At 47.2% G+C, this 12961-nt stretch overlaps 1 protein-coding gene across 1 annotated transcript in view; it reads right to left on the bottom strand.

Moving 5' to 3' along the window:
* LOC147596791 (ribosome biogenesis protein NSA2 homolog) overlaps positions 1 to 12740 on the bottom strand; it is a 41866-nt gene extending 29126 nt beyond the window's left edge. Inside the window, 4 exon segments of the mRNA XM_086769645.1 lie at positions 11013 to 11161; positions 11269 to 11402; positions 12026 to 12122; positions 12735 to 12740. Of these exon segments, the coding sequence (XP_086625771.1) occupies positions 11013 to 11161; positions 11269 to 11402; positions 12026 to 12122; positions 12735 to 12740 (386 nt within the window).
* Positions 12741 to 12961: the final 221 nt, after the last annotated feature.

Raw genomic sequence — 12961 nt, 5'->3', positions numbered from 1 at the left:
TTATCTCAAACCTCGAGCCGTTTTTCCTTATATTTTCTCTCCCTGTTCTCTCGGAAGGTGGGGGGAGTGAGAGAGAGACTGCGTAGTCTGGTCCGATCGGGGCTGAACTATGACAATCAATTTTTACAACTTGGCCATCAGTAAATGATAAAGGGAGCACATTGCGGGAAAAGGAAAATTTGATCTCTTGGTGGAAATGTGAGAAAGTATACGACTGCAATACTAAAGTCATGGCAATCCAAGAAATTCCTCCCTTAGCTGCAGCCTTGAAATATGGCTGCTTGTGTAGGGGACTTAAAAATGACCTCCAATTGACTGAAACATTTCAACCAAGAAGCGGAACATTCTTTAGTTGTAGAAAAATTAAAACAAATTACTTTAGGAATGCCAACATTATGCCCACTTTGGAAAAGGTCTCCTTTTAAAGGCTCCCTGGAGAATTTGAAGTTAGAACGGGTAAAAAGATCAGAAAATGATGAATGGAATGAACCCTCTACTGGAGTTAGAATTAGTTGGTCCCTAGAATCTTTATTAACCCCTTTGGCAATATACCGGAATTGAGAGTGGATATATCAGTTAACTGGGCAGGTAGAAAAACTAGCCAATGTGACCAGAAAAGGATTTAGAGATCTGAATATACAACTACAGGCCACTTCCAAAATGACTTTGCAGGACAGGATGGTTTTGGATATGCTTTTACTCAAAGAATGTGGAGTGTGTGGATATTTGAAAGACAGGCTAGATAACTGTTGCATACACATTCCAAATGTGACTCAGGATGTAGAGAATGACCCGGACCTATTGGAGAGGATTGGAAAAGATCCACAGGATTTGCAACAAGATATGCAAGAAACTTGGATAGATAAAATTTTTGAGGGATTGGGCTGGAATCTGGATTCATGGATTAAATCACTAATCGGCACGGCATTCATTTTGCTAATGATTTTTCTAGTGATTACCTTGATATATTATTTTCTAAAGAGACAAATCAGTCATAAGACTTCTTTTAATCACATGCTTATCCAGGCTGTAGCAAGACAGCAAGATGAACTATCAATCATTACCTCCAGAGAATTATAATGAAAGTACTGAAATAATTTTCAAAACTTTCAAAAGGGGGAAATGTTGCAAATCTGTTATGGATACCAGCTTGCTGCTAGGAAACCCCCTACCCTTTCCATCTCGATCTGGGTATCGAGGACTTTAATCAGTAGAATTATAATCAATGATATAACCAATGATTGATAATAGGAAGATACTTAATCAATATGGTTCTGGAATATAAATATGGGGTGATTCTTGTTAACTATAGAGCTATAGTCACATGGGTTAAATTTTATATGAAATATCCTTATCTTAGAAATTAGCCTAGCCTGTTGGGGGTAGTTAGGGGAGTGGTAGAACGAGGCACCAGCTATGCAGCTTGGGCCTTGAGCCATCACTTTCAAGCCAGAAGATTCAAGGGCAAGATGACCTTGTTCTCAGGACCATATATGGAGATCTCAAGGAGGGGTTCGACCAATGAATTCGAGGAGGGGGCGTCCTGACGACCCCCAAGACCACCAGAAGACCCTCGACTCAAAAGACTGAGCATGCGCAAATGGGAGGAGACGTATTATAATGACTTCTCAGAAAACTGATGTTTATGCATAACATTTCTCGTAAATCTAGTGAATATGTATATCGAATGTGTAACAATTATGTAAAAAAGAGAATTGCATTTTATCAGTCCAAGACCTCTCTTGACACCAAAAACTGTTCAATATTGAATGTCAGAAGGGTAAAAGTAAGGAAGTACTAACTTTAATTTAGAACATTGTTCTGGTTTTGTTTAGTGAGGGGGGCCTAAGGTGGTAGCTTCTGTAGGAAACTGCTAGAAGTCGCTCCCCTTTGTTTAGTGGACTTGGCCGGGCCTAGGGCGGACCCACTGCTGGCCAAGGCTGAGCCAATTGGTAGCAGAATGTTCCCTGATAACGCCTCTGCGACAACGTATTTAAGAAGGGGAAAACAGAAAAAAAAAGTAGAGAAGATGTGAAGCAGCTGACAGGGGCAGAGAGGGGGAGGCGCAAGCCTTGTGGGCCTGTGGGTATTTCACTGAGCCAGTATCGTATCAGTGAAAGCACACTGACTTGGGAGAGGAACGCAATCATGCTCGCAGGAAGAAAACCATGGAATGAGAAGGGAAGCTTTAAGATACAAAACATTGTTAGCAGAATTTATGGCTTGTTTCAACAGAGGCCTGCAAAAAAACAGTCACTGGCCTTGTAGATAAGAAAGTTACTGGAGTTGTTATATCTATAATGGTAGAAGAATGTTATAGTAGAAAATTATTAGAAGGTAGTGAAATTTAGTTTTGCTTAAGTAATCATTAATATGTATAACGTGTGGTCAGTAATTATCTTGACTAAGCTTGTGTGTGGCATAACTGGGTGGTTGCTATCCTTGGCTAAAATCGGAATTGAGAAATTAGGTATCTTAGTAAGCATAATCATTAACATTTCGTGTTTGATTCACCTGCCTACAGAAATGATACAGAAAATACTACATCGGATATTGATAGTCGAAAAACAAAAAGGGGGAAATGTGGGAACAGAGTGCAGCACAGCTGTCTGATATTGAAGAATTTGAGCTATGTCCTAGAACACCACTTGCTCAATAACAAAAACCAGCAATTAGAACAAGATAAGTAAATACCAAAGGCAAAAATAGTAAAGACAACTAAAAATCTATAACCAATTGTCATGGTTTTGTTAGTGAGGGGGGGCCTAAGGTGGTAGCTTCTGTAGGAAACTGCTAGAAGTCGCTCCCCTTTGTTCAGTGGACTTAGCCGGGCCTAGGGCAGACCTGCTGCTGGCCAAGGCCGAGCCGATTGGTAGCAGAATGTTCCGTGATAACGCCTCTGCAATAACGTATTTAAGAAGGGGAAAACAGAAAAAAAAAGAGAGAGGAGAGAAGATGTGAAGAAGCTGAGCGGAGGCAGAGGCGCAGAGGGGGAGGTGCAGGCCTCATGGGCCTTGCAGGCCTCACCCTCTGGCCTCTCGCCAGGCAGCCGACTGGGCCCGACTCGGTCCAGCCCGGCTGCAAGAAGTGGAGAGGAGATGAGAAGTGAATAAGATGTAAAAAAAGATCCTGAGAGACATCTACCAGCCTGTTGTGAGGAACGGCTGCAGACGCCAAGGTCAGTTCAGAAGGAGGGGGAGGAGTAATGCGGCTCCTGGCCAAGATTCCCCTGCAGCCTGTGGTGACGACCATGGTGGAGCAGGTTGTCCCCCTGCAGCCCATGGAGGTCCACGGAGGAGCAGAGATCCACTTGGAGCCCGTGAAGGACCCCGTACCGGGGGAGGTGGATGCCTGAAGGCAGCTGTGGCCCGTAGAGGGCCCGCTGGGACAGCTGTTCTAGAGGGACTGCACCCGTGGAAGAGATGACCCACGCCGGAGCAGTTCCACGAAGGACTGTGGCCCGTGGGAGGGACCCCACGATGGAGCAGGGGAGGAATGTGAGGAGTTCTTCCCCCGAAAAGGAAGCAGCGGCGTAAAACAATGTATGATGAACTGACCGCAACCCCCATTCCCTCTTCCCCCGTGTGCCGCTTGGTGGGGGAAGGTAGTAGAGATAATGTTAAGCTTGGGAAGAGGGAGGGGTGGGGGGAGGTTGTCTTGTTCTCTGTCTCATCCTGCTGTTTGTAGTAATAAATGAATAGTTTTCCCCAAGTCGAGTCTGTTTTGCCTGTGACGGTAACTTTAAGGATTTCTCCCTGTCCTTATCTCAAACCTCGAGCCGTTTTTCTTATATCATCTCCTCCTATTCTCTTGGAGGGTGGGGGGAGTGAGAGAGAGACTGCGTAGTCTGGTCCGATCGGGGCTGAACTACGACACCAATCCAAATGAAGTTTAAGGCGAGTGAACAGTATATTGCTACCAATTGAATTAGATGATTAAGCGCGTGCATTTCACGTGTAACTGAGAAAAGATATAAAAGACTTAGGCTGACGGACAATAGAGGTCTCCGGTACACCATCCACAGAGTCCGTGCCCTTATTGCAACATGGGCCTCACCCTCTGGCCTCCCACCAGGCAGCCGACTGGGCCCAACTCGGCCCAGCCCGGCTGCAAGAAGTGGAGAGGAGATGAGATGAGAATGAGATGTAAAAAGATCCTGAGAGGCATCTGCCAGCCTGTTGTGAAGAATTTTTCTTGTGAGAGGAATGGCTGCAGACGCCAAGGTCAGTTCAGAAGGAGGGGGAGGAGTAACGCAGCTCCTGGCCAAGATTCCCCTGCAGCCTGTGGTGACGACCATGGTGGAGCAGGTTATCCCCCTGCAGCCCATGGAGGTCCACAGAGGAGCAGAGATGCACCTGCAGCCCGTGGAGAACCTCACGCTGGGGCAGGTGGATGTCTGAAGGAGGCTGTGGCCCATGGAGGGCCTGCTGGGGTAGCTTTTCTGGAGGGACTGCACCCGTGGAAGAGATGACCCACGCCGGAGCAGTTCCACGAAGGACTGTGGCCCGTGGGAGGGACCCCACGATGGAGCAGGGGAGGAATGTGGGGAGTTCTTCCCCTGAGGAGGAAGCAGCGGCATAAAACATCGCATGATGAACTGACTGCAACCCCCATTCCCTCTTCCCCTCTGTGCTGCTCGGGAGGGGAAGGTAGTAGAGATAATGTTAAGCCCGGGAAGAGGGAGGGGTGGGGGGAGGTTATCTTGTTCCCTGTCTCATTATCCTGCTAGTTTTAGAAATAAATGAATAGTTTTCCCCAAGTTGAGTCTGTTTTGCCCGTGACGGTAACTTTAAGGATTTCTCCCTGTCCTTATCTCAAACCTCGAGCCGTTTTTTCTTATATCATCTCCCCCTATTCTCTTGGAGGGTGGGGGGAGTGAGAGAGAGACTGCGTAGTCTGGTCCCGATCGGGGCTGAACTACGACAAACATGCACATAAACTATGCACACGATGGGCACAGTAACAACCCATGACTTCTTATCGCATCAATTGCTCTGACTGGCAGTCACATTTGAAAAATAAGCTAGCATTACATACCCGGATATACGAGGATTAATGAAAGAATGTAGAGACTTAACACATCCTGGAGACAAACAAAACAAAACAACAATTTGTCAGACTGGCAAATCCTGGTGTTGTAATAATTTCTTTACCAAAGTGAGATTCTTTCCAATTGGTGCAGGTAACATTTCGTTAATCAGTGTGTAATTAGATTGCAAGAGCTTGTAAGAGGTCACCGGTGCCAAATAAAACTCACATCCAGTGATTTTAGTAAAATTACAAATACATAAATTTGAGTGGTTCCTAGTATCTACAACTACATTGTCTGTGGATATGGAATCACAAACAGTCCTCAAGCATGCACAGCCTTTACCAATATATGCAAGTATTGTTTCAGGGTTTTCGTCAGGGCGAATCTCAAAATGGCAAACATTTTTTTTGGTGTCAAGACAAATGTCTTGGGCTCTGATGGTGTTGCTTTCACAAATGAATCCTTGTTGTTCTCGCACAATACATGCATCAACATCAATAGTTTGCCACTTATCTCCATTTTTGTGGGCCCATACTGATACAGGGAATTAACTGTCTGCTAAATATTGTTTGATTTAGGAGACTAACTGTCTGCTAGACAATGCCTAACAGTCCTGTTTGCCTTGAAACTCACTTAAGCTTATCAGGGACTGGTATTTGTCAAGAAACTGGTATTTATCTAGGACTAATATGTCTAGCAAAGGACATGATAACAGGAGCTGCGATGTTGGTCAGAAGTCGTTAAGAAACTGCTGAAATCACCAAGGGAAAAGAGAGCATGGGTGAATGACTAAAGTTCATCTAGAGGAAGATAAGACCCCTGAAGAAGTAAACGACCACCAGAGACAGATCTGAAATGCTAACGCAAGTGTTTTTTAATAACCCCGCCTCACTTATGCATATGTATGTCTGTATTGTGCAATCCTATGAATATGTATACCTGCACCGTATAAATTTTTGGTAAAATGTGCTGTTGCTGTGCGTGCTTTTGGAGGAGCGATCCCCCACGCACCCAGTGCCAAATAAACATGCCTGCTTTATAACTCTTTCCGAGTTGTAGAGTTTGATCCGCGCGTCAATACTCTATGTTCTAGAGGATAGAGTACTGTGCCGTTGTGGTTCAATCCTAACGCAATGATTGGGTATATTGTCTATACCGAAGCATTGTGTATTGTTAACACAAAAGCTGTGTCCACACTACTGATGGGGTTATAGGTAAAATTAACCAGATACCACCAGGACTGGAATTTCCTTTCAAAGTCAGTGGCACTGTCCCAAACTATTTTTCGAATTTTGGTGGGGAAAGTGCCTTTTTCACCTCTTCTAATTGATGCGGCTACTGATTGCATCCACAATTGTGCTTGGATACAACTGAGAACCAGCAAGAGGCTGTTTTGGACCACACCGAGTGCATCTATGACCAATTCGTGGTCCTTTTCATTCACCTTCTCCCATTTTGGTAATATATTTGATAACATCCATTGGTTAGTTCCCAAAGCCAATAGGGAAGATCGTAAAGGACGTTGCAATCTAGTCAGGTCACTAGTTGTAGTAGCCAATTTGTTCATCAATACCTCTGAATCGATACTATTTAGAACTCCCAATCCTGTTCCCAGAACACCAGTTAGGTCTCTCTTTGTTCGTTTCTTGGAAGGGGTCCGCTTTTGCAGCCAGGTTGTCCATCCCTCATAAGACGTCTTTAGGAAAGGTGAGCAAGCTGTCTGAATTTCCGAAGCGTTATTTTGCATTGACAGTTCAACTTGTTTGAGAGACCATGACAGATTGAATAGCATCTGTTGTTGGCCCGTATTTCTGATTACATATGGTCCAATTCAAAACATTTTCAGGTTCGACACAATAATTGTTTCGGTGGTGGGTGTTGCAACATTTATTCTGAGTTCCCTCCAGTATCTCGTGTTATCTTTGCTACACGTGACCCTATGAGAATCCTGTACAGCGGTTACATTTAGCCAACAATCTTGAGTTTGATTTTTACATGATATGGTAGGGTCATGTGGTCCGGTTCCATAACTGTTTAGGGGTTCAACAAGGGATTCAGTAATCAATCTGCATCATATTGTGATGTCGTCACCATGTATCACTGTAAAAGAGGGTATAACTTCATTTTTATCTGTTAGGGTGTCGTAGTTCAGCCCCGATCGGACCAGACTACGCAGTCTCTCTCTCACTCCCCCCACCTTCCGAGAGAACAGGGAGAGAAAATATAAGAAAAACGGCTCGAGGTTTGAGATAAGGACAGGGAGAAATCCTTAAAGTTACCATCACGGGCAAAACAGACTCAACTTGGGGAAAACTATTCATTTATTTCTAAAACTAGCAGGAGAATGAGACAGGGAACAAGATAACCTCCATCCACCCCTCCCTCTTCCCAAGCTTAACATTATCTCTACTACCTTCCCCCACCAAGCGGCACAGGGGGGAAGAGGGAATGGGGGTTGCGGTCAGTTCATCACATGTTGTTTTACGCCGCTGCTTCATGGTCGGGGGAAGAACTCCTCACATTCCTCCCCTGCTCCATCGTGGGGTCCCTCCCACGGGCCACAGTCCTTCGTGGAACTGCTCCGGCGTGGGTCATCTCTTCCACGGGTGCAGTCCCTCTAGAACAGCTGTCCCAGCGGGCCCTCCACGGGCCACAGCTGCCTTCAGGCATCCACCTCCCCCGGTACGGGGTCCTTCACGGGCTCCAAGTGGATCTCTGCTCCTCCGTGGACCTCCATGGGCTGCAGGGGGACAACCTGCTCCACCATGGTCGTCACCACAGGCTGCAGGGGAATCTTGGCCAGGAGCCGCATTACTCCTCCCCCTCCTTCTGAACTGACCTTGGCGTCTGCAGCCGTTCCTCACAACAGGCTGGTAGATGTCTCTCAGGATCTTTTTTACATCTTATTCACTTTTCATCTCCTTTCCACTTCTTGCAGCCGGGCTGGACCGAGTCGGGCCCAGTCGGCTGCCTGGCGAGAGGCCAGAGGGTGAGGCCTGCAAAGCCCATGAGGCCTGCGCCTCCCCCTCTGCGCCTCTGCCCCCACTCAGCTTCTTCACATCTTCTCTCCTCTCTTTTTATTTCTGTTTTCCCCTTCTTAAATACGTTATCGCAGAGGCGTTATCACGGAACATTCTGCTACCAATCGGCTCGGCCTTGGCCAGCAGCGGGTCCGCCCTAGGCCCGGCCGAGTCCCCTGAACAAAGGGGAGCGACTTCTAGCAGTTTCCTACAGAAGCTACCACCTTAGGCCCCCCCTCACTAACAAAACCACGACATAGGGTAAAGAGGGTATCTGTGCCATGGTATGTGACTACTGCAATAAGCATCACTGGAGGCTTAGTGACAGCATTTATTTTAAATCTGAATGTTAGGCTTAACTTGTTTGCCAGTTTCTGTCGCCAATTACACACCACATAGACAATCTTACTCAAAGTGAAGTTATGCCAACAATCTCCGGGTTGATTAACACAGAGCTTGATAATCTCAGCATTGTTGGTACTTGGGTCTAGGGTCTCGCTGCTGACCTGCCATTGGCGGCAGCCCAAGAGGATGGGATCTTGTTTGGCGCATTTCCACTCTGTAGTAAGACATCAAACTTTGGCTGTTAAATTTGAATCTAAAAAGTTGCCAGAAATTGAAATCGAGGAAGCCTTTTCATATGTGGATCCATCTATTTTTCTGCACCCTATTTGGATCTTTTCTCCTATTGTTCCAGTCAGGACACAAATCCATTCCTTTTTGTCCTGTTCCCACTCAAGGGGGTGGTACATTTCAGTGTCGTGCATTACTATGGTAGCTAAATTTGTGTGGCTGTCATTGGGATAACATCCTGTAAGACTGTTATGCCAAACGAGAGCTTGAGACCATGGCCATTCTGTGTTATTTTTAATTACAGGTTAGTGGTAAGATGCAGAAAGACATTATAAGTCCAATCATAAATCCAATTAAACGATTGGTCATTTTTAGAATTTTGGCCTCCGAATTGTCATCCATGTGCAGTTCATTTCACTCTCTTTTGTCCCTCGGAGTTCTCCTGCAAGATAAAATAACAGAGCTTGCCTCCCTGAGGCAAAATTAAAATGAGGGAACTATCCATTGGGTATTTATCTGATGTTCCTTTCCCAGGGCATCGGAGGTGTCGTAGTTCAGCCCCGATCGGACCAGACTACGCAGTCTCTCTCTCACTCCCCCCACCCTCCAAGAGAATAGGAGGAGATGATATAAGAAAAACGGCTCGAGGTTTGAGATAAGGACAGGGAGAAATCCTTAAAGTTACCGTCACGGGCAAAACAGACTCGACTTGGGGAAAACTATTCATTTATTACTACAAACAGCAGGATGAGACAGAGAACAAGATAACCTCCATCCACCCCTCCCTCTTCCCGAGCTTAACATTATCTCTACTACCTTCCCCCACCAAGCGGCACACGGGGGAAGAGGGAATGGGGGTTGCGGTCAGTTCATCATACATTGTTTTACGCCGCTGCTTCCTTTTCGGGGGAAGAACTCCTCACATTCCTCCCCTGCTCCATCGTGGGGTCCCTCCCACGGGCCACAGTCCTTCGTGGAACTGCTCCGGCGTGGGTCATCTCTTCCACGGGTGCAGTCCCTTCAGAACAGCTGTTCCAGCGGGCCCTCCACGGGCCACAGCTGCCTTCAGGCATCCACCTCCCCCGGTGTGGGGTCCTTCACGGGCTCCAAGTGGATCTCTGCTCCTCCGTGGACCTCCATGGGCTGCAGGGGGACAACCTGCTCCACCATGGTCGTCACCACAGGCTGCAGGGGAATCTTGGCCAGGAGCCGCATTACTCCTCCCCCTCCTTCTGAACTGACCTTGGCGTCTGCAGCCGTTCCTCACAACAGGCTGGTAGATGTCTCTCAGGATCTTTTTTTACATCTTATTCACTTTTCATCTCCTTTCCACTTCTTGCAGCCGGGCTGGACCGAGTCGGGCCCAGTCGGCTGCCTGGCGAGAGGCCAGAGGGTGAGACCTGCAAGGCCCATGAGGCCTGCGCCTCCCCCTCTGCACCTCTGCCCCCGCTCAGCTTCTTCACATCTTCTCTCCTCTCTTTTTTTTTCTGTTTTCCCCTTCTTAAATACGTTATCACAGAGGCGTTATCACGGAACATTCTGCTACCAATCGGCTCGGCCTTGGCCAGCAGCAGGTCTGCCCTAGGCCCAGCTGAGTCCACTGAAGAAAGGGGAGCGACTTCTAGCAGTTTCCTACAGAAGCTACCACCTTAGGCCCCCCCTCACTAACAAAACCACGACAGGAGGCTACCCATGCATATGCATTTAGTGGGGTTTTTAGGACCAATGGTACTGTTCCCACGGTGGGGAGCTCCACTAAAACAGGTTGTCCTGGGAAGTGAGCTGGATTCTTAGAGTAAATTTGCTGGTGGAACCCCTCCTTAAAATTTCCATATATGGTCTTGGGAACAGGTCGCATTGCTCCTTGATTTTCTGGCTCCAAAGTGATGGCTCAGGGCGTATCCCCACAGCTGGTGTTTGAGACCTACCTTTGTTCTACCACTTTTCTTAATTGCCCCAGACATGCTAGGCTAACTTCTAACAAACGAGATGTTGTAACAGTTCTAAGACTCCCTGTTCCCTCTAAGGACAAATAGATTTCATATAAAATGTAACCTATGTGACTACAGTTCTATAGTTAGCAAGAATCACCTCATATTGATATTTATTTTTCAAAAACCATATTATTCTAAAATTATATTGATTAAGCATTTTATGTCATATAACAGGAGCAGAATCGTTAATTGCTAATGATAAATATCCATTAAGAGAGGAAGTCAGAAATGTCCTCATTGTGGCAAAGCCCACCTTCACCTACAAAATGAGCACTATTTAAAAGTATAATATATGACTCAAGTAATAAGTTATCTGTAAATATATTAACATCTAGTCTCGTCCCTCAAATGTCAGGATGACTGGACAGCATCAGAGATGAGGCGGGTACTCACGTCTTCTTCATCTGAATCTTATTAGCATGCCGCTGCTTGTTGTAGAGCTTGGCCTTCAGCCTGATCATCATCTTGGCCTTCCTTCTTCTCCTCTCATGGTAGTCTAGGTGGTACCCGTAGGGCTTACGGTGCAGCTCAATGTACTCGTTCTGCGGTTGTGTGCACAAGGAAGCGTGGTGAGCAGGTAATGGCGGCAAAGGAGCGGGCCGGCTCTGCCCCGTCACCAAGGCTCCGCGCCGCTGGGACACACCGCGACCTGCTCGGGCACCCGCAGTGTGACGGCAGCACCCTCAGTATGGGACAACAGAACCAGCTCAGCCACCTTCACCCCTCCCCCACTCTGTGGGCCCTGCAGAGCCTCCCCACACTCCACTGACCCAGCAGCCTCCCCTGCAGCGAAAAAGGCGGGTCAGTCAAGAAGCAGCCCCAGCTGGAAACGCTTCCTCGGGGCGCTTTGGTTCCTCCTGGATGGAGAGGTGGTGGTCCACGTACCCTGAGGGCTTCACGCCTGACTTGGCGGGACTGAGAAGAGGGAAAAACAGAACGGAAAAGGCCAGGACGGCACTTTTTGCCACCTGGGTCTGTCAGGTTGGGGCAGGAGGACGGAACCCGGGGCGGTTAGGTGGTGGGGCCAGTGGGGAAAGGAAGAAGGAGCGCGCCTTCCAGCGGTGTGTAGTACTGCGACTGTTCTGGCTAGGTCTGGGCCCGTTCTGCTCCGTAAGCTGAGGTTTGGCCTTAGTAAAGTTCTTTGTCTAGAGGTAGAAAATAACACAGGGGCCAGCTGATTAACGCACAAGTGGTTCATAACACATTAGGCAGGGGAATGTCAGTTTGCGAGGTGTCGGTTGTGTAACCAGGGAATGGACGCCTGGGCAGCTGTAAGAGTCGGTCAGAACATCAGCATTGTCTCAACCTTCTCATCAAGGACACGGCTCATCAGGGACATGGTACATCGGGGACACGACACCATCAGTTGGACTATGGATTTGATGTGGCCTACAAGTTAGGCTCACAACTTGACATGAGTTGCTGCGAGCAGTCTGCCTGAGACACAGTTGCTGCTCCCATGAGTGGAATGCGGTTTCTATGGAAGCCAGAGGCGTAGCACTCCTGGAACGGGGACCGAGTGGACTGTCCGTTCTCCGGGAAGTACCTGAGCTGCTAAGGTAACCACATAGCTGCTGTCAAGGAAGATGGATCGCAACAGCTGTAACTGAACTTTGCTCATTATAATGTCATTGTAATACAAAGAGCATCTCCATCCCAAAGGAGGAGCAAGGTTCGTTACTTAGCGTAAAAGGTCGACCCCTAACAACGAGACCCCTGAGAGCTCTCCCTACTAAGGATCGACATCGATCGTGAAGACCGGCGGGATGCTGCCTGGATCTGGGACCATAGGGATGCCTTGGACCCACGGTGATAGCTATAATCCTCTTTCCTATCTTTACTTATCTTTCCTTTTCACTCCCTTTCATCTATCGTGTGCCGCTTTATGGGCAAAATAATAAAGTTTGTGCTGTTTGATTGAAACCAACCCCTTTGGCGTGTTCGCCTTGATTTTGCACTTTGAGATCGCAGTAAAAGAACCATCATGAGTCCCGAGTGGACTGTGACATTTTTAAATTTGCGTCATGTACAGGATCCTGAAAGACAGAGGGGTGCAGGTTGTGTGTGGTCTGTAAAAGGGGAAGGACAGTTTGGTCCAGCCGCACCTAGCCCTACATCCATTCGGATGAGAGGTGTCTAGAAAGCAAGGGGGCCGATCCGAATTTCCTGCACACCTCACACACCTAGTGGATTTACGTAACCAGTTCGTAAAGTTCCTATGCACAAAGTTCACTCAACATATGATATTTTAAAAGCACAACAGTATTTATTGCTCTATTATAGCCTTGCATAAGCAGTTCCTAGCATAAACAGTTACAGTTCCTAGCATAAGCAGTTACCAG

This window comes from Chlamydotis macqueenii, chromosome W (genome assembly GCF_036417535.1).
Source record: "Chlamydotis macqueenii isolate bChlMac1 chromosome W, bChlMac1.mat, whole genome shotgun sequence".
Lineage (NCBI taxonomy): Eukaryota > Metazoa > Chordata > Aves > Otidiformes > Otididae > Chlamydotis > Chlamydotis macqueenii.
Note: the sequence above shows the minus strand (reverse complement) of the source record. Positions and strands in the feature narration are given on the sequence as shown.